Source organism: Uranotaenia lowii, chromosome 1, assembly GCF_029784155.1.
Source record: "Uranotaenia lowii strain MFRU-FL chromosome 1, ASM2978415v1, whole genome shotgun sequence".
NCBI classification, from domain to species: Eukaryota; Metazoa; Arthropoda; class Insecta; order Diptera; family Culicidae; genus Uranotaenia; species Uranotaenia lowii.
Window position 1 is genome coordinate 111323696 of NC_073691.1, and position 27074 is coordinate 111350769.

The 27074-nt window shown below is 36.9% G+C and overlaps 3 protein-coding genes across 4 annotated transcripts in view; all 3 read right to left on the reverse strand.

Moving 5' to 3' along the window:
* The window catches only part of LOC129738706 (NADH dehydrogenase [ubiquinone] flavoprotein 2, mitochondrial), a 45707-nt gene that overhangs the window by 12757 nt on the left and 5876 nt on the right, over positions 1–27074 (reverse strand). The gene's annotated exons all lie outside the window — the stretch shown is intronic.
* LOC129738708 (uncharacterized) lies at positions 14041–14806 on the reverse strand. Its single transcript, XM_055729963.1, has 2 exons — positions 14560–14806; positions 14041–14502 (listed from the first exon to the last, which is right to left on the reverse strand). Exons 1-2 carry the CDS (start codon positions 14711–14713, stop codon positions 14123–14125), a joined length of 534 nt encoding a protein of 177 aa, XP_055585938.1. The 5' UTR covers positions 14714–14806; the 3' UTR covers positions 14041–14122.
* On the reverse strand, positions 15600–16365 carry LOC129738709 (uncharacterized). Its single transcript, XM_055729964.1, has 2 exons — positions 16119–16365; positions 15600–16061 (listed from the first exon to the last, which is right to left on the reverse strand). Exons 1-2 carry the CDS (start codon positions 16270–16272, stop codon positions 15682–15684), a joined length of 534 nt encoding a protein of 177 aa, XP_055585939.1. The 5' UTR covers positions 16273–16365; the 3' UTR covers positions 15600–15681.

Sequence of the window (27074 nt, forward strand, 5' to 3'; positions counted from 1 at the left end):
ATTCGGTACATCTCTAGTTACAACCATTCGATTACAACCGATGATTTACGAGAAGAAAATTATACTTGGTTAGGTAGAAGAGACGAAATATAAACCCCATCTAAAGGAGGGGAAAACCGAGGAAAAACCAATAATAAATCAGCAAATATGTAACGAGTTTAATTTTTGTAACCGGTATAACAAACAAGTGTACCCAAATAGAGACTGGGGAAAAGTTGGAGAAAGTTAGTTCAGGAACCAATTAACGTGAACAAATCAAACTTGTCCACAAGAACGACAAAGGAAAAGAGTTGCTGCATTATTCGCATTATTGCGCATCAATCGCTGTCGTTAATATAGCAAAATTTAGATTTCGTTTAAGGGTGGTCCAAAATAGGTCCAAAAGGTGGTCCAAAATAGAAACCTGATGGTCCAAAATAACGATCAGAGTAATGATCGAAAAAATGAGTTTTTAGGCTTAAATCTTGTTAGAGCAAACGCACCAATAAGTGAGTATACGCGGCCCGGTTTTGCTCATTTCAGCGGACCGGTTTTAGGATACACACTCTTTCGCGCACCGGGCGGTAGCATAATTATATTTTCAAATTTAGCATTGCACTGAGAAAACTTTTGAAGAAAATCTTAATCTTAAATTAATACTGACCGAGTAAATTTTCAGAGTCGTCAGTTTTTTTTGCTCTACATCCTGGTTGAACATGCCGTACAGCAGCAGCAAATGCCTTAAGGCCAAGCAGCTTAGACGACCAGCAATCGGGTCCGATGACGGATACAGCAAGAACTTCTTAGCAGTTAGCAAGATGTTTGCTTCGCTTGGCCTCGTCATCATATCTATAGGACACCGCTTTCAACCGGTGGTGGTTGTTTTCGGCGACCGATTCAACTTTGATCCTTTCGGCAAAGCGTTGAGTTTCCCTTACGGTGTTTCAAATTCCGTGTCACCCGTTTGCTGGATTGTGATTAAAAACTTATTGAATTGTAGGACGACTTGATTGAATAAAATAAATTCAGATAAGAATGTATTTTCGAATTAAGCTCGATTTTGCTTTCAAAACGCCGGGCACTTATATTTCCTAACACATGGACCCGAAAAACAAAATTCAACAAACTAAACAGTTCAACTAAAATTCAACTTTATTTATTTATTATATTTCTATTAAAATCATACTTTTCTAAAAAAAACCACCAACTTTTTTCTATCCAACGTGCTGACTGAAATAGTTGCTGCTCCGAAAAACTGGGTCCCATTAGTTGTAAACTTATTGAGAGACCTCGTTTCGAAAGCCGAATCGGTAGGGACAGTACTGGAATGCCACCCATATTGGCCGGTTGGATACAAAAATCCTGCACAGCGCACTGGTCTCGATTATTATTACTCCATTAAATCCTCAGCAAGCAATCGTCGGACTTGAAGGGCTTTTCGGAAATATTTCATGGAATTAGTTTTTGTGCAATAAAAAAAAGTTTCTGCCCAAGATGCGATTTTTAACAACTCCGTTGAAGCCCTCGGCTCGTGTATGTATGTCAAAGTGGTTCGCTTCCGTCATACCGAGCCATATTGCTGGCCACTTCGCATTGATTCAGAATCGAGTAAACAACGTAGTTTGTTTAATTCTGCTTAAAACGGTAGAATTTTTTCAGTGCATGTTTGCTCTCGCCCCTTTCTAGTGAGCAAATTTGGTGATTTTGTCGGTCCCGACGGCAACGGCCCTATTTTGCTCACCTTGATACTAACCCCCGGTGCGGTATAGAAGTGATTAAACTCGCGAGCATTTTCACTTTGCTCGCGATTGCTGCGGATGCCCTTATATTCCAACAAACGACGAAATGTTTCGATGGACAAAATCTCGATCGTTGTAATTGACGGATAAAGCCGTCAAAAATTGTTTCATGTATATTTTTGATTCAGAAAATAGTATAGCCATTTCCCAAAGCGGTCCAAAATTGGTCCGTTACCCTAATTGTTGCATGAATTTCACGTAAAGTCTAAGTGAATGATTTTAATCAGTTTTGTGCGTTTGTCTTAAGCGTGTGGTTGTTAATTCTTATTAGAAAAGGGAATTGTCAGCCAACTGATTTCGTTAGCTGTTGTAAAATTTTTGTGTCTAATGGAACTGTGGATTCAGCTTTGTCTTTTTGGAAAGTAATAATGATGCTTATGATAATCATAAATTTATTTTCGTTTTTCATCCCCTTTTAGCAATGGACACAACTCATCTTTCGTTGAACCTGGTGACGATCGCTCGTTTTTTAGTTGTACAATCCAATCCAAAGATGTTCAACAGAACATATGAACGCAACAAAGGTGATTTATTTTTTATTTCAATAAACATTTTTTTAATTAAATCATACTTTTAAATTTTTGCAGGATTCCAAAAACCAAGCGAGCTGCAGGAATTGAAGGAAAAGTGATAAAATTGGTGTGAAAATAAAGTTTTTTCACGGAGAAAAAAGACGAAAGTTGTTCCAATTATTTCAGCTAATTACACCAATCATCAAACTGCAGTTGATTTTTTCGTATTTGACTATAAATATAATAGGTTAAACTACAAACTGCTGATTGACCTTAACCGATCAACTATGAGTATGATGGATTCAACTGTAACTTCGATAGATTCAACTGAAACTGTATGATTGATTTTAGCCATTCAACTATAAATATAATAGATTCAACTATAAACTGCTGATTGACCTTACGCAACCAACTGTAAATATAATAGATTCAACTGTAATGGTATAATTGATTCAATTGTCAATATGATAGATGCAACTAATATCTATGATTGATGTTGGGCATTCAAATATAAATAAAATAGATAAAATCACAAACAGCTGATTGACCTTAGGCAATCAGAGTGGATAAACCGCAAAATAATCAACATTTGGGAAAACGTGCATTAGTGTGTAGTGTACATCTGCCATGGCAAGAAAAAAAAATCTCGGCAAATTCAAGACGGCATCGGCGGAACCAGTTTTTCTATGCGTTTTCGGTAATCGGAATCTCGACGGGGGAATCAATATTCCTGCACTTTTCTGGCAGCGGTTCAAGTTATGGTGCTCGGCCACTGGTATCGGTGGAAAAACGCAACCGTTCTCCAGCTGCTAAATAGTTTGAATCAGCGAAACTATTTCTTGATGTATTCCTGCGGCAGTGGTCTAAATGCTGTTGCTGGTGCTCAGCCAGCTGTTCCTGTTCCTATTGGTGGTAAATCGCTATCGGCCCAAATTTATGTAAGTAAATTGTTATTGGTATTTTATGATATTGTGAAAAAGTGAAAACTTTTTATGGTTTTCTTTTTTCATCTGTCCTAGCCATATTCAATTACGTTCCATTGTATTAATCATGGATTTTTTTTTCTCAGAATACTCGGGGGTTAGAAAAAACCGTCGTACTCTTCCGGCGCTAACTATACCCAATCCGGATCACCCGATAGTAACGGCCCATTGACACGAAGGAATCAGCATCATCCGCTGGATGCAAATACCCAAAAGTAAGCGGTGAGCTGTGTTCAATTTTGTCTTGACTTTTTTTGCTCAAAATTCTTTTGTTTGCCGGAGTTTGAGCATGTTTAATAAATGACACAAATCCATGGCAATTGACCAGTTCATTCTGACCTATTCGGGCATACTATTCGTGTGGTCATTTAGGTAGGTTGTAGGTAACTAGCAAAGGTGCATACTAATGAAACTTGTGACAAAACGTTTTCACTCCCTTTAGGTCAATTCTATTCAGATGCGGCAGCAGTTCTATTCAAAACGAAGGAATCGATGCCGTAACATGTATCTATGGGTTTCGAAGTTATTGGCTTTGCAGACGACGTAGTAATAATAGTTCGGGGAAAATATGAGAATGTGTTGTCAAACAGAATGCAATCTGCACTTAACTACGCACTATTCTAGTGCAGGGAAGAGGGACTGAACATTAACCCTTCCAAAACTACTGTGATAGCATTCACTACGAGACGAAAAACTGCACTAAAACCACTAACATTAGACGGGGAAGTGCTAAACTTTGAATCACAGGTGAAATATTTAGGCATCATAGGGCTAGGTGGGGTAATTATGAACAAAATTACTCAGTTTTCTATACTATCAGCTCAAACAAGTAGCTCTTTAATGATAAAATTCTGGAAAGTAGCCGAAAATGAATTACTGGTTCCCTTCTTCATTTAATGATTTTTTTTCTTATTTTTAAGTTGCAGATCGTGGGCGTAAAATGTTTGTTCATAATTACCCCGTTTGTTCATAACTACCCCCTTGTCTATGGGGTAATTATGAACACTGTTACGATTTTTGTTATGTGATGACTTTTGATATTGGCTATATTCCCAGATAGAAACCACCTCTAAACAGTGCATTGAAGTGAGATTTGTTGATTTTAAAAATTTGCTGTTGAAAAGTTATGGGCTATTTTCAGTTTTACATAGGTGGGAGGCATTTTTTCATATTATCACAGACCCACAATTCTTAAAAAACTTACAAATTAATGTTTTTGGCTTATTTTCAAGATAAGAATGGTTATCGTGATTTTAACGGTAGAAAGTAACTTTCAATCATCAACCAATGCTCAGAAAAAACGTGTTCATAATTAGTTATTACCCCGCATAGTATGGGGTAAATATGAACACTTATTTGTGCGTGGGTGGACTTTTTTTTAATCAGAAAATATTATCACATCACATCAAGCATCAATTACAAAACTTAAAACTTTTTTAAAAACAACATTTTATCTCCATTCACATTGACGAGGGAGTCAATTGATAAGACACGTCTCAAAACGATTTTCGTTTCTAAGAGACATGAATTTTGTTAAAAACTGTAACTACAAAATTTACATAGTTAGATTTGCAAGTTATCACTGTAACTTATCAATAGAATGGCAGACTATCAGATTTGATCAGTTTTGTGTGGAAGGCCACGACCACACGACCAATCAGAAGCTACTAGAATGTCGCAGCATGCTATTATCATCACGCTAGGAGTACCTGCTGGTATAAATACCACTACCTGTGTGAAAGCTCAGTCATTCAGTTGTCGCACTTGCTTGAATAAACATATCTTTATAGTTTAGTCTCTGCTTTTCATTCTACTGGAAAAACGGAGGGAAGTACACCGTACTCCTGGATAACGGTCGACTCATCAGATCCCACGCCAATCAACTGAAGGCCTGGTTCATCGAAACAGCAACACCGGTTCCAACACCAAATCTTCCATTGTCGGTGTTGTTGGATGATTTCGTTGTTCCAGTCTCCGCAGCTGATCAAACAGACTCCTTGCGAAATGTAGACGATTCGGATTGTTCCGAGTATGGCTCACCGCTGCAGTCACCTGAAGTTCCACCACCACGGACAAGACCAACCCGAAATCGCTGTCTGCCCAAGCGATTGAGGTCGTACACGATCTTTCTTAAAAAAATAGGGAGATGTGGTAGGCCACGACCACACGACCAATCAGAAGCTACTAGAATGTCGCAGCATGCTGTCATCACGCTAGGAATACCTGCTGGTATAAATACCACTACCTGTGTGAAAGCTCAGTCATTCAGTTGTCGCACTTGCTTGAATAAACATATCTTTATAGTTTAGTCTCTGCTTTTCATTCTACTGGGAACACGACATTTTGAGACCCTACTATGACCCTAAGAGCACCTGTATCCGTGGTCCAAACAGCCGGTTTAAACCCAAATTCCGACCCGAGCAGCCGCATTGGTGATCCATTATACCAGTTTCAACTCAACTTTTTTTAGAGCTGGTATAAGGATTGATCCAAAACTGATGAGATTTGGATCCAATTTGACGCAGTTCTAAACCGTTTGACAGTTAATGGAACACGAGTGCAGTTGCCAGTTTTTCTATTGGGTCGGATCTAATTTCTTTGGTTCAATTCTTGTATAAATAGTCCTATTTGTCGCTGGTAGTATTCGTGATATTATGCTGAAAGTTTCACCAAGCCATTTCAGTTTTGGAACAATTAACTTCAAAAACGATCATGTGTGTCGACCGGCTGTTCGTTTTTTTGTACCGAGAGTTTTTGAGGTTAATTGTCCCGTCTCATCTGTACACGCTCAGCAAGTGTGTGTAAGAAATGTCAAAAACAACTCAATTAGACCCAAGAATAGACCACGAATACAGATGCCCTAACGGTGCTTACGGCGTTTGTTCGGAATTATCCCTTGTTCATAATAACCCCACTTAACCCTACTAGATTCAAACGCAGACACCAGATACCCAGACTGATCAGTGGCGCTTGAATCCATACAACTACAAGTCGCCCAGAATCATACGCCATCTGTCGGGGCATCGTGAAACTACTGTGCTTCATCAAGAAAAAAAATTATACTGGATAATTAACAAGCCAAACAAAAACCGTCTTGATTGAATCACCTATTAGTATTTGAAATTCTATCTCAAATATTTTCATTATCGTTTTTGTCTTCAATATTAATTGTTTACTTTAATTTACTGTATCATAATAAGAGATGAATGTTATACAAACAATGACTGTTGATCGATTGAGATGAAAAAAAATACAAACACAACGTTATAGCGGTCCTTAGTTCCGAGCCAATTAATTTAAAGATTCAGTTTTGATTTCAAAATTTATTTATCAGGCTGAGTAACAGTATGAAAATTATAATGTCTGCTATAAATAATTCATTGAGTTCAGAATTGTTCGTCTTAACCTGAAAGGTTGACTGCGACCAAAAAGACAAACTGTATATAACTCCATGAAAAACTTGAATTCTAATTTATTTTAACTGTTTCTTGGGTCGTACCTAGATAGGTTTGAGGAGTGAAATAAGTTATTAACATATATTGAAGAATATTTAAATGTGATAAATGTATTGATAACTTCTTAAATCCTATTTGCCGTTGGAAGTGTTCGTGATATAATGCTGGTAATTTCACTAAAATTTATAAATTTTTGGAAAAATAAACTCTGAAACGACCGTGTTTGTCGACGGGGTATTTTTCCCTGCTCAAATGTGCGTGAGAAATGCCAAAAAAACAACTGTAATGACCATTTCGCGTGAGCTTCCATTACGTCGTATGAAACATCTTGAAAATTCACAGAAAATTACTTCAAAAGTTATTAAAACAACTTTGAAATTTGTATTTCACATATAGAATATGTTGTCCAGGCTACAAATATTCTAATTGGAAAGAAGTTGCTGCTAGTTTAAGTCAATTTTTGTTTTTTTTTTCGTAATAAAACTGTTTGTTTACATTTTGTTTCATACGACGTAATGAAAGCTCACGCGAGATTTTGGCATAATTCTGTACTGGACTGGAAAATTAACCTTAAAAGCGACCATGTTTTTAGACTTTTTTCTCCATCTTAATCCGTACACGAGAGCAAGTGCGCGTGAGAAATGTCAACTTAAAAATCTTTTATGCGAAAAAAAAATGTTGAAAAAATGCACTGAATTTGGAATATTTCAAAATGTATGTTTCAAATCCATTTCTCTTTGCTTCCGAAATTTTTTCACCTTTGACATTCAAACAAATTCTTTGACTCAAAGTTTTGTTAAAATCATATTTCGAAAGTAATTAGTTTACTAAATGGACCCATTCTTCAAAAAACTAGAATTTTGAATAAGGGTCATTTTAATGTTCCTTAACCGATGCCCAGTAAATAAGAAATAATTTCGCAGTAACTAAACTTATATATCGATTTCGATGCTTTTCCACACCACCAAAACTAATTTTGAATGGTAAAAGAACGTTTTATGGAATGTAAAATATCGTATGTCTGTGTTAGTGAATTCATTTAATGTTTTGATTTTGATGTGACGAATTCACGTTTGTTTTATTTTACCCATGGATAAAATCAATTACACGTGCGATATTCAAAAAATGGTTCGAAATATAGCAAAAAAAAATAATAACAAAAAAATAACTTAACAACAGAACAGCAAAAGCTAAGCTATTCTTACTAAACAGACTCGAATAATTGAGATCGTTTGTCAAGAATCATCATTATGTCAATCAACACTCTTTGTTAGAAATTGTACTAAATTTGCAGGAAAATGCATCATCTCGAAGCCAAAAATATTTTTTCCTCAACTGCCTCTTCCAGTGGGCGGTAAAAGGGCTAGTTTAATATCCAAGTTTAGTAAGATATTTCGAAAAGAAGACATTTCTCGAATGTGACTAAATTTTTCATAGAAAGGGAAGTTTTAGGATTTATTGGAGAATAAAGTTAATAAAAATCTGACACCAGTTTTTTGTTGTAGATGGTGACTTAATGGTATATTTCTTTGATGCGATTTTCATTAAGCTTCTTCTGTTAACAGAACATTGCTTTACAAATTTTGTAAATACCACCTCTACTTTTGTTATATTCAGTTTTTGTAAACCTCTATAAATGCGGCAATTCGGCTAGGTGAAGGGTTTTGAGAAACTCTAACTGAAACAGATTGTTCAATAAATTTTTTTAAGAATCTCGTCAACTGATTTAAGAGTTCTAAACAGTAATATAATTTAAAGCTACATTCAATATACTGTAGTTTTGCAATATACAATTAGTGAAATGTTTCTACGATGTCATTTGTCGTTTTCTCAACAAGTCCTAGATCGTTTTATAACTATTTACAAATTATTGAGTTTGTCACAATATTTTTCTACTCGGTAAACTTGAACTTACCCTTGACGGAGGTTTCGGGGTTAACGAAATTTTGCAGTTGAAAGTGATCTTCACAAATGAAGCCAAAGATGTCATAAAATGGTTATTTTTCAACCACAACGCAATAAGGAAGCGGTGCAGAAAATCTCAAGTTTTCATTCAATTTTCATTTTTGTCGAAGTCGATGTATTTTTTATAAGCTTTATGAATTCTAACCACATTTGGTTAATACGCTCCAAATCAAAAACGGTTCTTTAGTGGTTTTCAAAATATATCGTATTATTTTTTTCTATCAAAAGTAGGTAATCAAAAACGACCGTGTTCATCGCTAGATGTAGAAAAAACAAATAGCACAATGCAGATGTTTGTGTGATATATTGAGATTTTTCCTTTTGTGTATGTGGCCGTTAGTTTCACGATAACCCGTAGATAGCGCTGCGGAACAAGCGCCAAAATTATCCTTAAGTGGTTAGTCTGGGTATCTGGTGTCTGCGATTCAGCTATCATGGAATCCATAGATAGATAGCGAAGGCTACAATGGCTCTATGGGTTTGCCTCAAAGGAGTAGGGAAAAAATGGGGACTAAGGCCGAAAATTATCCATTGGATATTTACAGCTATAATAAGACCCAAAATCTCGTATGCTTTTTTAGTGTGGTGGACCAAAACTGTGCAAGCTACGGCCCGGAAGAAACTAGTGAAGCTCCAAAGAATAGCAACCCTAGCTATAAGTGGCGCTATGCGAAGCACATCAAACGAGGCTCTGAATGCACTACTAAACATCCTGCCACTACATCAATTTATTGAGTTAGAGGCAGAACGTAGTGCCTTGAGACTCCCAAAAACAAAACTCTATGAGGGGGATCTTACAGGACACCTAAAAATCCTAAAGATATTTAAAATAAACTCACTTATTGTAAAGAACTATGACTGGATGGAACCCGTTTTCAATCTAGACATACCATACAATGTAACTATTAATGATAGGGACGTGTGGGAGTCAGGTGGACCTGCGGTTCCTTCCGGATCAATAAAATTCTTTACTGATGGGTCAAAAATGGATAATAGAACTGGGGCAGGGGTCTTCGGACCTAGACTCAGGATCTCAATTCCTATGGGAAACTGGTCAACAATGTTCCAAGCAGAAGTTCAAGCAATTTTAGAATGCTCTTTAGCCTGTTTGAAAAGAGGATACAGGTACACAAGTATCTATATATTCTCTGATAGTCAGGCCGCTCTTCGAGCACTAAGTACCTTCACATGTTACTCCAAGCTAGTATGGGAGTGTATTGTTGCACTAAGAAACCTGGCCATACGGAACAGAGTATTTTTATTCTGGGTTCCAGGCCACTGCGGTATCCTAGGGAACGAAGAAGCAGACCAGCTAGCTAGGGAAGGATCTCAGGGCCTGTTCATTGGACCTGAACCTTTCTGCGGAGTATCTAGGAGTGCCTTGAATATGGAACTCAAGAACTGGGAAAGCACCACTATTGTCTCCAACTGGAGAACAGCAGAGGGAGCAACTCAGGCGAAAAGATTCATTGAACCAAGCGCACCACTCTCCAAAAACATGTTGAACTTAAGTAAGCACGAGTTAAGTACTTACACTGGTCTATTAACAGGACACTGTCCAACAAAACAGCATCTCAAAAGGATAAACATTATTCAAAACGACGACTGTCGGTTCTGCGGGTTCGAAAAAGAAACTGCAGAGCATCTCTTATGTAACTGCTGCGCCCTCCTTAAGAGGAGAGAGCGTGTTCTTGGGGCAAAGTTAATAAGCGCACAAGACATATGGTTGCATGTCAGCCCTAAGAAGGTTATATCATACATCTTTGATATCATACCCGATTGGGATAAAATGCTTAGTCAGCAATCAACTGTCACTTCAACCCATAGTGCAGGTGAGCCTGATAGCATACAGTAACGCGGGGTAATTACCACAATAGATCAACCAGTAGGTCGCAGTGGGCTCTCCCCTACAAGAAAAAAAATCGATGCCGCTGGAGGAATTGTTGGTCATCCCGGCTGGGTGGCACTGATTGTCGTTGTCAGGCTCGAAATGGTCCCCGTTGGACACCAGGGAGCGAAGGCGCTGGTTGTCGCGCCAACTACGACAAATAGTGTGCCCTGAGCAGCACGACGGCTGAAATTTTTAAATTTATTTGCTTCATAATGAAGCTCCACTGTTTAATCATTTTGTTTTCTTATTTCCCATCGCCAGGATCCCAGGGCAGGGTAAGGAGAACTGCTTACTGGTTCTGCACTAAAAGCTTCCGGAGGGTCTCCGAACAGCATTTCTCCCGAGTGGCAACACTTCCATCACTGAAGTCTGACCGAACCGGCATGCTTTTTTCATCGTGATCCAGTGCTACAGCGACATGGCTTCCCGCCATCGTGCCCGAGCCCACACACAAAATTTCTGGGCCTTCACTTAGCAAAAATAGTCGGTTACTTCCAGTTAGCAAAAAAAAAAAAATTTCGCTATCGACTTAGCAAAATGCTGAATTAGCTTGTTTTTGAGTAAAACCGAAGTTTGGTAGCCGCCTGCTCTTTGATAAACGCCGTTTTGCTGCCGTCAACCGTTTCCAAACAAATTCAACTAACGGAAGTGTAGTGTGGTTGCGGAGTTCGCGGCTAACGTTGGCTTTTGTGGCCAAATCGACTTCCAAATGGTGGACAAATCGACACTGGTGAGGATCGATCTCAACACGTAGAATTTCCGGTTAATGTTGTGTTATTTTTTTTGTATTTTTTCAACCAGATTTTTGCTGCCGGCAAACATAACAATGTAAGAATGATCGCCGGAGAAGATGTCTAGTGCTGGCATTGAATTTAGCACGACATGTTCGGAAACCCACCAGGAACTGAAATCAGCCCGACGGCCACCACTTCGGAACAACCCGGAAAGATCGAATGGAATTCCACAACCCAGTCAAAATGCAAGTGAAAATAAGTTAGTAGTGATGACGTGAAATTCGTGAAGATTTCCTAATAATAAATAGAAGTATCTATAAAAAATCCGTGTATTTTATTCGGTTATTGGATATTCCCCATGAATTTCAAATAAAACAATAACAAACAAAATTCCCCGCGGTATTTTCCACCGATTTTTGCTAAAAGGTGAGCAAAAATTTCGGCGACTAACTTTTTCTTTCGTTTGCTAAAATTTGAGTTTAAAAAAATTGTTAATTTGATTGCTAAATTTCTAGCTGGTCAAATTTGAGCAAAATTTTGCTAAATTCCGGCCTCGAAAGTTTTGTGTGCATTCAATTCAGATCATCAAGGTCGAATCCGTGGAGGCCACCAGGAAGCGCCGTGCAACGTTGCTTCAAGGATCCGAAAAGCAGGTCGAGATTTCCAACCTTCTAGTTGTGTTATGTTATGAAGGTTTAAGTTTGTTTGAACATGAAAAAAAAAAATTATTTAAAAAAAAAATAAAATGTTCTTACTCTTTAGTTAGCTTTCATTTCGAAACCTAAATTGAAGGTTCTGGAGCCATCTGAAATAGTAAAAACCTAGAAAACTTCTGAAAGTACATTTTTTTCCTTAATATTTGAATAATATCAAATAAAATCAACTTTTAATTCTATAACACACAATAATTGAATCAATTATAAATATAATTAAATCAACTTTTTTGTATAATTAAATTAATTATACATATAATTGAATCAATTATACAATTATAATTCAATCTATTATATTTGTGGTAGAATGAAGAAATTCAATCATACATATGTAGTAGAATCTATGATATTTATAGTTGAGTACGCAAAATCAATCATATCGATATAATTGAATCTATTTTAGACACACAAAAACAATCCGATAATCTATTGTATATATAGTTAAAAGTTTGATATTTATAGTTAGCCGAGAATTAATCAGAAATATGATTGAATATAAGTGGATTATTGTTTAAAATACTATACTTTTTTTTCCGTGTTCTCAATTAAATTTGGTTTTATTTTTTATCATAATAAACAAAATGAAAATACGAAGTAAAAACAACATTAATTTCATTCCTATACTAAAAATATTCCAAGTAGCTTTTACAAATACACGGCGTTGAACGTACTAAAAATTCACGTAAACTGTGGGTGAGTTCCATGAAGCACGAATTGTTATAGGGACGCGTTTACGCATTTTTTTCGTGGCATTTACGTGAAAATTATGTAGTTTTTCACGTAGCCGCTACGTGCAGATTATTTTGGGTGTGCGATTAAAATTTATGCATTGGGATGGAGAATTGGTTATGGAAGCGACATCTGATGGTCAGAAAAAAAAAGTTTGAGCTGGGACGTAAAGGCAAACGCTTAAAGCAGAAATAAACAGAAAAAGCAAACGAAAATCGTTTGATTTTCTGACATGTTCTATGGTCAATGTGGATTATTGACCGTAACATAAAAAACATCTGTATTTCCTTTGTAATATTACTTGCTGCAATTGAGTCCATCCTTTTTAAATATGATCCAGTTAAATATTTAAAGAGAATGAAATCTACATGCAAGCAAGTTTAGGGGCGTTTTGCTACTGAAGAATCTAGCACGTGTTCATACCCGTTTAGCTGGAACTCAAACGCACAAATCACAAAGCGTTTATTTGAACAAAATAATATCCCGCATACGAAAAAACCATATCTAAAATAGTCATCACGATACATCAACGGTTGTTAAAAAAGTGAAGTTATCTGTAAACGTTACTATTTCTTCTTACTTTGGCTCGAAAACGATTAAAACTATACTCTCACGTTCATGTTAAAAATTACGTTATAAGATAATGTGAATAATGGATATGAACGATTCGTTTTCATTTTTTAAGCGTAAAATTGATCTCAAACCGTTACCAAAAGCGTTTATGCATCAATACTGATGTTATGAAATCGTTTGGTACATCTTTGTACCTGAAAATAATCACATTTTCGTAGATGACGGGAAAGAATTAAAGAAACATAAGCTATCAAAGAACGAAAGAACATAAGCCGTAAATATCATGAATTTTTCGAAAAAGATACAACGGCTCACCGGCAGGACTTGAACCTGCAATCTCCGCTTCAGTACAACGGCGCGTTAGCCAATTTCACCACGGTGAACGTGATGAAACCGGCGAACCCGAGCAATCGAGCTCTGCCGATCAACTGCTGGACCTTCTACACGCTAGAAACTATTAAACCATTTATTATTCAAAAATAACCATTTTTGACCTTTTCCCGGGAAATGTCATTTTATGAGTTCTCCATGAGAACCCATAAAATGACTTTTCGGGGAGAAGTAGAAATATGGTTGTTTTTTAACCGCATGGGAGATTACCGTAGAAATTCAAAAATGGTTATTTTTCAACCGTAAGGGCTGTTTTGTGCGATTAGATTACAATTGTTGAAGGAATTGATAAAATAAGAGTTATCAGAACATTAATTTTATTGTTTTTGTACTTAAAACTTATAAACTATGCCCCATTATAGTAATTTGAAAGCTTGTTTGTATATTATGACTGCCACCTTATAGTTTTAAGCAAACGCCAACAGCAGCCGAATAACCTGGTAGCAGGAGTAAAATTCCCCTACGAGCACTACCGAAACCTGATAAGAAAGCGAGCTCTTGCGGGATGGCCAATACCATTATCCCTAGTTTGCTATCTTTAACGGGGTGAGGGTGGAGGAGGCGGGTCTGGCTAATAATCTTTGACTCGCTGGTGATGTTTTTCAAACATTTTGGTCTCCTTCCGGGTGGTGCTCCAACTCCTTCCGGGCGGTTTGAAAAACAATTCCTGTATTCCATTAGCAGTGGCTGGTAACGATGGATCGGTGAGTGAGTCCTCGTCCTATTGGATGTTGTTGGTTTATCAAACGGAATCGAATCGGCATCATCCAATCGGCACCCTGAAATTTTTCTTTGTTCATGATGGGATCGACAAATAATTGGAATAAATCACTTACCTTTCTCCATCTTCGACAAATCCGAAGTTTGTACGATTTCCAGAACCGATTTTTCGGGAAACTGGATGCTGTTCCGCGGAAGAAAAAATTTGCTTGGGCGTCCGGCTGCAGTTTGAACCGCTTTCAAAATGGCGATATCAAATAATTCAACCATTTTATGGTTTATACTCGAAAACTACCAAAATGGTTAAAATTCTTGCTAGAAAAATTATTGAAAAATAACCATATTGGCGATTTTGAAGTAAACATCATAAAATGGTTATTTAAGAACTATAAATGGTTATAAGAAAATGAGCGTGTATCGAAAACACAATGTATTGATCTATTGTTTCTCTAACCCCACCCACCGACTCGGGATTTAAGCCGAGCGAGCACATGGTCGATTGCTTCGGGTTTGCCGCAACTTACGGTCAGATGTAGAAGCAATCAGTGCTGCTCAAGGTTCCGAGCAGACCAGTTACACAGGGAGGAGTTGCTCTGTTGAAATCAATACTGATGTTATGAAATCGTTTGGTACATCTTTGTACCTGAAAATAATCACATTTTCGTCGATGACGGGAAACAATTAAAGAAACATAAGCTATCAAAGAACGAAAGAACATAAGCCGTAAATATCATGAATTTTTCGAAAAAGATACAACGGCTCACCGGCAGGACTTGAACCTGCAATCTCCGCTTCAGTACAACGGCGCGTTAGCCAATTTCACCACGGTGAACGTGATGAAACCGGCGAACCCGAACAATCGAGCTCTGCCGATCAACTGCTGGACCTTCTACACGCTAGAAACTATTAAACCATTTATTATTCAAAAATAACCATTTTTGACCTTTTCCCGGGAAATGTCATTTTATGAGTTCTCCATGAGAACCCATAAAATGACTTTTCGGGGAGAAGTAGAAATATGGTTGTTTTTTAACCGCATGGGAGATTACCGTAGAAATTCAAAAATGGTTATTTTTCAACCGTAAGGGCTGTTTTGTGCGATTAGATTACAATTGTTGAAGGAATTGATAAAATAAGAGTTATCAGAACATTAATTTTATTGTTTTTGTACTTAAAACTTATAAACTATGCCCCATTATAGTAATTTGAAAGCTTGTTTGTATATTATGACTGCCACCTTATAGTTTTAAGCAAACGCCAACAGCAGCCGAATAACCTGGTAGCAGGAGTAAAATTCCCCTACGAGCACTACCGAAACCTGATAAGAAAGCGAGCTCTTGCGGGATGGCCAATACCATTATCCCTAGTTTGCTATCTTTAACGGGGTGAGGGTGGAGGAGGCGGGTCTGGCTAATAATCTTTGACTCGCTGGTGATGTTTTTCAAACATTTTGGTCTCCTTCCGGGTGGTGCTCCAACTCCTTCCGGGCGGTTTGAAAAACAATTCCTGTATTCCATTAGCAGTGGCTGGTAACGATGGATCGGTGAGTGAGTCCTCGTCCTATTGGATGTTGTTGGTTTATCAAACGGAATCGAATCGGCATCATCCAATCGGCACCCTGAAATTTTTCTTTGTTCATGATGGGATCGACAAATAATTGGAATAAATCACTTACCTTTCTCCATCTTCGACAAATCCGAAGTTTGTACGATTTCCAGAACCGATTTTTCGGGAAACTGGATGCTGTTCCGCGGAAGAAAAAATTTGCTTGGGCGTCCGGCTGCAGTTTGAACCGCTTTCAAAATGGCGATATCAAATAATTCAACCATTTTATGGTTTATACTCGAAAACTACCAAAATGGTTAAAATTCTTGCTAGAAAAATTATTGAAAAATAACCATATTGGCGATTTTGAAGTAAACATCATAAAATGGTTATTTAAGAACTATAAATGGTTATAAGAAAATGAGCGTGTATCGAAAACACAATGTATTGATCTATTGTTTCTCTAACCCCACCCACCGACTCGGGATTTAAGCCGAGCGAGCACATGGTCGATTGCTTCGGGTTTGCCGCAACTTACGGTCAGATGTAGAAGCAATCAGTGCTGCTCAAGGTTCCGAGCAGACCAGTTACACAGGGAGGTGTTGCTCTGTTGAAATCAATACTGATGTTATGAAATCGTTTGGTACATCTTTGTACCTGAAAATAATCACATTTTCGTAGATGACGGGAAGGAATTAAAGAAACATAAGCTATCAAAGAACGAAAGAACATAAGCCGTAAATATCATGAATTTTTCGAAAAAGATGATCGGAACCTTGAGCAGCACTGATTGCTTCTACATCTGACCGTAAGTTGCGGTAAACCCGAAGCAATCGACCATGTGCTCGCTCGGCTTAAATCCCGAGTAGGTGGGTGGGGTTAGAGAAACAAGAGAGATCAATAGCGGGAAAGATCACATGCGGGATATACATTGTGTTTTCGATAGAAGGTCCAGCAGTTGATCGGCAGAGCTCGATTGCTCGGGTTCGCCGGTTTCATCACGTTCACCGTGGTGAAATTGGCTAACGCGCCGTTGTACTGAAGCGGAGATTGCAGGTTCAAGTCCTGCCGGTGAGCCGTTGTATCTTTTTCGAAAAATTCATGATATTTACGGCTTATGTTCTTTCGTTCTTTGATAGCTTATGTGTCTTTAATTCTTTCCCGTCATCTACGAAAATGTGATTATTTTCAGGTACAAAGATGTACCAAACGATTTCATAACATCAGTATTGATTTCAACAGAGCAACACCTCCCTGTGTAACTGGTCTGCTCGGAACCTTGAGCAGCACTGATTGCTTCTACATCTGACCGTAAGTTGCGGCAAACCCGAAGCAATCGACCATGTGCTCGCTCGGCTTAAATCCCGAGTCGGTGGGTGGGGTTAGAGAAACAAGAGAGATCAATAGCGGGAAAGATCACATGCGGGATATACACAGGGTTGCCAACATTTTTTTTCTAAAATCAGGGAGCTGACGAAATAAAAATCAGGCAAAATCAGGCTACGATAGAGTAACGGAAATTCCGCTAAAAGTGATGACCTTTTTTTTTTGGTCCTCGCTCCACATTTTCTCTCCTAATATGTGTTGTGAGCATACTTGTTTGAATAATTCTACTGAATCAAAGCATCAAAGCAATCGAAAAATTCACTTTAATTCCCTTTTTCAAATAAGAACTCAAGGGAATTTTTCTTTTGCTTTGATTCAGCCACATTTCCACTTTTTCTCTTCAGCAATGGTACCTAATCCAGTTCCTTACCACCCATTTTTCATCATATTCGCAAAAATCAGGCAAAATCAGGCATATTTTAAAAAATCAGGCAAATTCAAGGGCTTATCAGGTTGTCAGGCAGAGCCTCAAAAAATCAGGCAATACCTGAAAAATCAGGCACATTGGCATCTCTGGATATACATTGTGTTTTCGATAGAAGGTCCAGCAGTTGATCGGCAGAGCTCGATTGCTCGGGTTCGCCGGTTTCATCACGTTCACCGTGGTGAAATTGGCTAACGCGCCGTTGTACTGAAGCGGAGATTGCAGGTTCAAGTCCTGCCGGTGAGCCGTTGTATCATTTTCGAAAAATTCATGATATTTACGGCTTATGTTCTTTCGTTCTTTGATAGCTTATGTTTCTTTAATTCTTTCCCGTCATCTACGAAAATGCGTTCATGCATGTTGACACCTGATGATCAAAACGCCGAGCAGAAATGTCAGGTGTCCCTTATTAAATAAAATGTCAGTACTCCTAAAGATTTTAATTTTTAAATTTAATTTTCAGATGGACCATGATGTGTATTGTAACTTAATTATTCATTGGAAAGTGAGTTTGAAACTAACTATGAATTTCACGATTAGGTGATTAAAACTACGATTAGGTTTTATCTAGGTCAGGCAAATCGAAATTTTTCTGCAGCATTTTTTACCTTCGACATAAAAATGAGCACGTTTTTAAAAGATTTGTAATCGTTTATGATAAAAATTCGTGCCGGACAAACAAAATCAACAAAGCTGTTGTTTCATAGATGAGGCATGATGTTCTTGGTGAAGCTTGTAAACTTATCCAATGCAAAACTCTCTCAACGTCTTAAAAAAAAAGTTTAAAGAATGGTCATTCTAATGAAACAAAATTTGATGTCTGCTCACTAGTCGATGATTTAATCAGATCAATTTGCATTTGAGCGCTTTTTTGTTTTTTTTCTTCTGTTTTCCACCCCTGGGATTTTATCTATTTAAAAATCTTGATCGAGATTTAAATCTACGCTGAAAATCATGTTTAACAGTTATACACATATGTAATTATTACAAATGGCACTAATCCGCATTCATTATATCAACTAAACAACACAAATCGCACATTTAGTTGTATAAAATTGATTTTATGAATAGGTCGATTCACGCACTGCCTGGCCTCACTGTTTTTGACATTTCGCGATTCCTGTTTTGATTCCTTATTTTCCAATTCTGCACGCTGAGGAAGCAAAGCAAACATTTCGGTCCTCATTTAATTCTCATTCACACGTTTTTAGCAAAAGTACTCAGCTCAATTTTTGGATAAAAAAAATGAAAAAGAAAATACGATGTTTTCAGTATCAAATAATGAAAAATCAATCATTTTGTTTGTTAATCCAGCTGGAATAGATGGACTTAAACTTAAAAGTTAAACCACTGACCACTGACTGGACAGTCGATTTCGGTTTTCGGCGCTGCTCGAAAATGAACGAAAATGTCGATACCAGTAAAATTTTCATGCTCGAATTACTGCCGCGCAATGTCGACGATAAGAGGCTTCTAGCCAAAAACTGAGAGGAATTTTGTCTATACGTCTCATGTCAGTGTGCTTAGTGGTTAAACTGACGTTATTTTTATTCCTCGAAAATATCATATCGTAAAAATTTATAATAGTTAAGCCTTTTCTTTCGAAATTTTTTCCGCAGAATTTTCCTTTATTAGATTCTTCTGTCCCTGAATAGTGTTGTCGTATAAGTATATGCATTTGTTTTACAAATAACACGAAAAATTTCCGGACAATCAATTCGGCACATTCGAATTCTTTAGAAGTTTCCACATTTGGACATTTGATGGATTTTTTTATTTCAAGTAGACGCGTTTTCCCAGAATATTCAATGCAAAGTGGGTTGGTCCAGAACAAATTTGTTGAAGAAGGGGTTTGAAAACATGTTGAAACATTTTAATAAACAAACCTCCTTTTCGAAATTTTTTACGAATTTTCAACTTCTGTTCATTTCCAAAGAGATAAACATGAGAAACTAAAAAATGCGCTAAATTTAATTCACAAAATAGAACTTGGTTTTTTGCTATCCTTAAACTGAGTGTTGAGTTAAATTTCTTGACCGTGCAGCTGCACGAAAAATTTCGTCGCACCCCATTTCTCGTTCGTAAAATTTTGTAAACAGGACGTGCGAACTGTCACCACAAAAGGGAGAATACGTCATCGTGAATCGACCAGTCCTGGGGGAGGAAGACTGAAATTTTCTGCATCGTTTTCTGCATCGTTTTCTGCATCGTTTTTTTACTGTTCGGCAAAAAGTCAGCAATTGTTGAAAAGATTTGTAATCGTTCAAATTTTAACTTTAGATGATCAGTTTCGTGTTGCGAGTCATGCAACTCAGTTGTTTGGGTGCTTAATTTAGATTTAGCTAAATTTTTAGAACAACAATTAATCAAACCATTTTTATTTATCAGCTTCAAAACTTTGACGAAATTTGAGCGACTTAATACGCCATATCATACAAGAATTTTCCAGAGCAAAACAAAACCTAATTAAATTATTGTTTTATGCAATACAAGTGCTTTTCAGCATCAAACAAGTTCTATTAAAAATCACTAAATAAGAAAGTAAAATTTTGAATCTCCGCACTGATCGGTAGATTGATGAGAGAAATTTGACGTTTGAAAGATTTTTTGCTTTTTTTATTCAGTCTTCCTCCCCCAGGACCAGTCGATTCACGCACTGCCTGGCCTCACTGTTTTTGACACTTCGCGATTCCTGTTTTGATTCCTTATTTTCCAATTCTACACGCTGAGGAAACAAAGCAAATATTTGGGTCCTCATTAAATTCTCAACCACAAGTTTTTAGCAATAGTTCTCAGCTCAATTTTGGGATAAAAATAAATTTAAAAAGGAAGTTAGTTGTTAAGAAATTGAATATTTTTAGCTTATCAAATAATGAGAAATCAATCAATTGGTTTGTTAATCCAGCTGAAAACAGAAATACAGGGATAAATGGATTTAAACTTAAAAGTTAAACTATCTGACCTTATTTTTTTTGCCTCGGAATATCATATCGTAAAAATTCAGAACAGTTTGTCGTGTCCCGGCCGTCGTGGCATAGCCATTTTGTATCTTTTTTTTTTTTTTTTTGTTTAAATGAATTATGCTGCCGTCTGACCTTGTCAAAGCTATTCATACGACTGGCTCTTTATTTCTCAACTGCACTCATTTCTTCTCTTCTATAACTGCCCCTCTCTTTCTCTCTCTACTAAAGTATTTCCTCTCTTCCTATTTTTCCAACTTTCTGTTCTTTTCCGGAGAGATAAACGTGAGAAACTAAAAAAAGTGCTAAATTAAATTCACAAAATGGAACTTGATGTTTTGCTATCCTTAAACTGAGTTTTGCGTTAAATTTCTTGACCGGTCAGCTACACGAAAAATTTCGCCGCACCCCATTTCTCGTTCGTAAAATTTTGTAAACAGGACGCGCGAACTGTCACCACAAAAGGGAGAATACGTCATCGTGAATCGACCCATGTCGCTTTTCCACGGGGCGAATTTGTCGATATTAGTACCGCAAAATCGCGTTTATCATGCGCCCTTCTTAAAAATTGATTCTGTTCTCGCATGGTTTGAGGTTAGGGCTGAGGCCTCCTGCTAAGGTGGTGTTCGTACAAAACTGTCAATATAGGGGAACATGCCCTATTATGCGCCACCTAAGCGAATCGCTGATTTTCTATGTATTCCACGTACAAATTGTGTTTAAAATGGGTGTAATCGTTGAAGAAAAGTGTTTTCTACAAATTCCTATGATTTTTCATTACTCAAATTACCATAGTTTCTTCAAAAACGTGATTTTCAAAAACCATGTTCAAAGCCACAGAACAAAACTGTGTTGCGAATACGCGCCGCTGTGTATTCAATACGCGCCTAGCAGCCGAACACACCCGAAAGCAGCCGAAGACCGAAAACACACCAATACTTACAGACACTTTGACTGAAAAGAAAATCAAAATGGACTAATAGAAATTTAACAAAAAATGAAAAATAGGTTTTTTGGGCTGAATTAACGCTCAACATATGGTTTTAGACTTTTTGTTCATTTTCAATGAAAATTGGCCTTTTTGAAAAATCAATGCTATTTTCAGCCTACTACGATTGGCGCGTTATAAAGAGCGCATGGGCCGTGATAGAATATACCCATGAAAAGCATACCTTAGCGAGTTCAGTATGATTTTTTAGCATAAAATCATAATTTAGATTCTCCTCTATCGATGTGTCAGAAAATATTGTCTTATTCGTGTTTTTCTGCTTGGTGACACCTTATTAAAAGTGTTTTAAAATTTAGATCGAAATGAAGAAAAACCTAAATTGTGAAATTATCACGACACAGGGGCATTTTAAGGAAAAATTCATACTTGCCATGACCAATCACAGCATTTAAAACAAATTGGTAATATTTTGCAGGCTTAAAATGTTTCAGATTCTTCAGAACAAGAGTGGCGCGTATTAGCCACATGGGGCGTTATATGAACTTTTCCCCTATCCTAATTGCAATCTTCTTCGGACAGTGAATTACCTGAGTGGTTTGACCGGCCTCTTATTACTTTGTATCGAAAGAAAAAGAAGGCGTACAATCGTATGAAAAAAGTCGCTCGGTTGAGGACAAAGATTTGTACAAAGAGATCCATGGAATCTTTAAAGAAGCACACCGTGAAGCTTACTCAGTTCATGTTTCCAAAGTAGAACGAGATATTAAGTCAAATCCAATGCTATTCTGGAAATTCGTGAATTCAAAAAAGAAAAACAAACGGAAGCTGGTTACTATAAAGTATAAAGACAGTGCATCCACAGATTCGAAAAGTACTGCTCAGCTTTTTGCAGACTTCTTCAAGACAAGTTATCAAACATCAGTAGTAGTTCCCAAGTAGCAATTTAAGTTCTATAAGAATCTGGAAGGGCACTTCAAAACTTAGTTATAAAACAATGTTTAGTTATATAAACCCCATTAAAACACTATTAAAACACCTATAAGAGTAAAAAGGCCCACCTACAGGAGGTTCTGAAGAGAAGATTACAAGTAGCTTATAAAACCTGAAGGGCTTGACAGATCTTTGCTGAGGGGTGATTCAAGATAAAAAAATCGTTGCAGAAAAAATCTTCTGTCATTCTTTATTTTTTTTTTTCGTTTCGGTCTTGAAATTGCATTTGGCATAACAATATGATGACACAATAAAATATCATCGCTCTCTCCGCTCAACAAAACTCGTACTATAGTAATATAATCAATAAACCGGAAAAATATGTTTGGTTTTCGCAATAGTGTATCCCTAAAAATGGTGCGCAGAAAATTTTTTCGATTATTTTTTTTGAAAAAGTGGTGAATAAAATACGCCCCTCCATAATTTTACGAATTAGATCAATTTAATACAAATATTTCTAAACCAAATCATACTGGTTTTTGAGAAAATCTATTTTATGAGTAAGATGTGTCAGGATTCGATAAAGTATAGTTGAGAGTAACGTCAAATTATACCATTTACGGAAAATAATGATTTTTTTTTTAATATCCATAGAAAACAAATATTTGAAATCGCATTATTCTGTTAAAAATGGCGTTTCAATCGGTACAAATATTAGTTTTTTAAACCATTTTTATGTCCCCAATTCATCAGCTCTGAAGAACAGCTGACTTGAAAACACGCAGAAAGCAGAGCTTATTTTTCTTTTGATTCAATTAAACAAATAAATAAAAAACATTAAATTGGTTTAACATTCCATTATTTATTTATTTTTTAGAATTTTCGAACTTATTTATACAGATTTCACTAACAATCACAAACAAGAACTCATCTTCTGTTCCAAAGCATTTTGATTCACGGACTATAAAATTTCTTCCGAACTCCGATATCCTCTAGCGTATACTGTTCCGTTTGATCCAATTCTCTTGCCACAATAACGGTACTGCTACAAATACGGCTCCGACACCCAACAAGGTATTTTATTGGCGATTCTTACGGATAGTTACTGGCACAAATCATCCTCCGTTACCGTCATTTCGATCAGGGTAAACATCCGGATGGAGTAATATTTTACCTGAAAATAGTCGTCCAATTGCAGCAGTCAGCGTAAGGCAAGTGACACTTTCTTGCCTTATTCTGGATATCCGGATGACCCGTGCCTACAGAAATTAAAATAAATATAATAAAACTGTAATCATATGGCCAAAAAATTAGAATGTTACCTTCATCATTGCTGCTGGCGTATGAAAGAAAAATAATTTTGTTTGTGCCATTTGCAATTCTTCTCGCTGGCTTTGTTGTTTTCATCACAATCAATCCGATCAGCTGTTTGTTGACATTTGACGTTTCATGAGAGTTTTATACACACTCATTTGGCGCAACACCTTAAACTTGTAAAATTGACCCATTATTGCGAACAGCCGAGATCTGTCAAAAAAGTGTCGTTTCCTCGAGTCTATTTTACACATTATTTAGAAAAGCTGGCTTACTAAATAAAAGGTAGTTTTTTAACTTGTCATTCAGAATATAGAACTCTTTCTGCCGTAACCGATCTCGTTCGACGATTCAATGAATCGGTTAATGCTGAAAGATCAGTTCAATTGATTGAGTTGATTGAATATTTTCCTATTCTATAACAAGAGCATGAAAATTATACCTTGCCGAATACAGAAATTCAAAACTAACTGATTTGTTTTTATTATTTTCTTTCCATCCTTCTGACATTTTAAGGGCTAACATCAAAGGGCTGACATCGCAGAGCGGGCTTCCAAAATAATGTGTAGATTTTACATGCTTACATTACTAATTTTCACCTCTGCTTTGACGTACATGCTGTGTACACTATAAGGGGTACAAGGACTTTACATGAAAAAGGAGTTAACCCAGTCTTTTCCGATAACGGGTCAAAACTACACTATAAGGGGTTGCGCCAGATGAGTGTGTAGCAAGGTTTTGAAATTGCTTTATAGCGGCTTTCAAATCCGCTATATACACGGAAAATAAAATATTCTTGAAATTGATTGAGGTTTTCTAAACAGGTTTTATAATCGTTGTGTAGATATCCTGAAGATAGTTCTGGTTAAGGTCTTGTCGAAATACGTTTCACGGCTATCAAGACTATTGCAATTTCTTTATAAAACCTCCATATTTTCTTATAAAACCATCAGGAGTTTAAAATGTTGCTTGGGGTTCATTAGATATGCCAGAAATTCCACTTATGAATCACATCCATTTGACAATATCTGATATTGAAAAAGGCATTGAAGAGTTAGATTCGAAAAAATCACCAGGTCCCGACGGAATACCAAACACATTACTGAAAGCTTGCAGCAACGAATTGTTACAACCCTTGTTTCTAATGTTCAATTCATCGCTACGTACCGGATCTTTCCCATCAATTTGGAAGATATCGCGAGTGACGCCAACTCACAAGAAAGGTTCTAAAAATTTGGCAGCCACCGGAAACATCAATATACCTAGCTGAATTTTTGGCTTTATACGATGCTGTAGAGGTGATCAAATCCTTACCTGCTGCTCATTATTTGGTCATGACAGACAGTCTAAGCTGTCTGAAGAGTTTACACAACCCATCTATACACAACCGTCTACCACGTATCTGGTTCGAAATGAAGCGTATTGTCCAAGAAGCGGAAAATAACGGCTCATCTCTAACGTTCCTGTGGGTTCCATCCCATATAAACATCCCACTGAACGAATCTGCGGACCAATCTGCTAAGGAGGCGTGTTCCAATAGAGATCCTGCACCGCATCAATTTCACAGTATGGACATCCCGTTTCCTGCTAAGCAACGAGCTATAACGTCATGGCAAATCGATTGGAACCGAGGAACAATGGGAAGATACTGTTATCAAATTCTCCCCAGAGTTTCTCTTGGCCTATGGTTTCAAAACTTAGGATTCAACCGAAAAACCGTCGTAACACTTTTGAAGCTGATAAGCAACCATTCCAGACTTCCATCGCATCTGTATAGAAACAACATTTTGGAAGACGACACTTGCGGATGTGGGTTGGCAGCCGCTACACCTAATCATGTGATATTTTCATGCACGCAGTATGAAAACCATAGAAGAGAACTTTGGAGAAGTATCGTGGAAGAAAGGGCCTTCCCCGATTTATATTTAATGCTCAAAAAGAAAAATATCAAAATATTCCAAGCATTAGCTAATTTCATCGACAAGGCGAAAATTGATATTTAATGCTAAATAAGTTAACACCAAGCTTGGTCAAAATATGGAAACAAGAGACCATTTAGTTTGTTAAATAAAAATAAAAATTTGGCAGAAAATTACAGAGGAGTCGCCATACTGTCAGCTTTGTCAAAACTTTTTGAAAAGTTAATCTACCAACAGCTATATCCCGTATTAGAAAGCAAAATTTCACCATGTCAAAACGGTTTTTTCAGAAAAAGATCAGTCGTTACTAATCTACGTGAATTCACTACCCGTGTTCTTGATTGGATGGTAAAGGGATTCCAAGTAGACTGTATATTTATAATACCACTGACATGTCGAAAGCTTTCGACGTAGCTGGCATTAATGAAATCTAGAGTTTGTTTTGATTAGGTCGTATGAACCAATATAAACAAACTTGAGTTATTTACTGAAAATGATTGAAAAAGTTGTATTCTATGTTTGGTAAAAACTTGGTTTCATTTGATCAATGAATAACTTTATCAATATGATTTGAATTTAGGACGTATGATTACGCAGCGAAAAGTAGTACCATTGAGATAAAAAAAAAATACATCTTTGATTCAAAAACCTCGTGTACATTGAAACAAAATCCAATTTCCTTGATTCAAGTAAATTTTATATTGAACCGAATTTTTTTTCCATTAAACCAATGTTCCAAATTTTTGAATCAAAGTATTTAATTTGAATTCAAAGAATTTTTTTGACTCAGAATCAATGTGAAAAATCATTGATTTAGATGAATTTTTTTTTTGAACCAAAGTATTTTTTCGTCGAACAGTCAACACATCTTCATTAGCTTCTGCTTGGTGAACGGGACGACAAGAAGCTTTGCCGCGCAACAGCCAGACAGCACAGGAATCACAAGATCCGGCGTAGGAAAGTTTTGACAGCTTTAGAGGGCAGACGATAGTGGACTCCTAGGTAGGTCTTTCAAAATCAATTTAATTTCAAATAAACAAACCTAATAAACTTTTTCAGGGCAACCATTCATCCAACTAATCCCTTCCGATCCGGTTCAAGGAGACATCTGGCTGAATCAAAGCAATCGAAGCTTACCTAACTCGGATAATATAAGGGAGGGAAACGATACACATTCATCAATCGAAAACGTTCACTGAAGAAG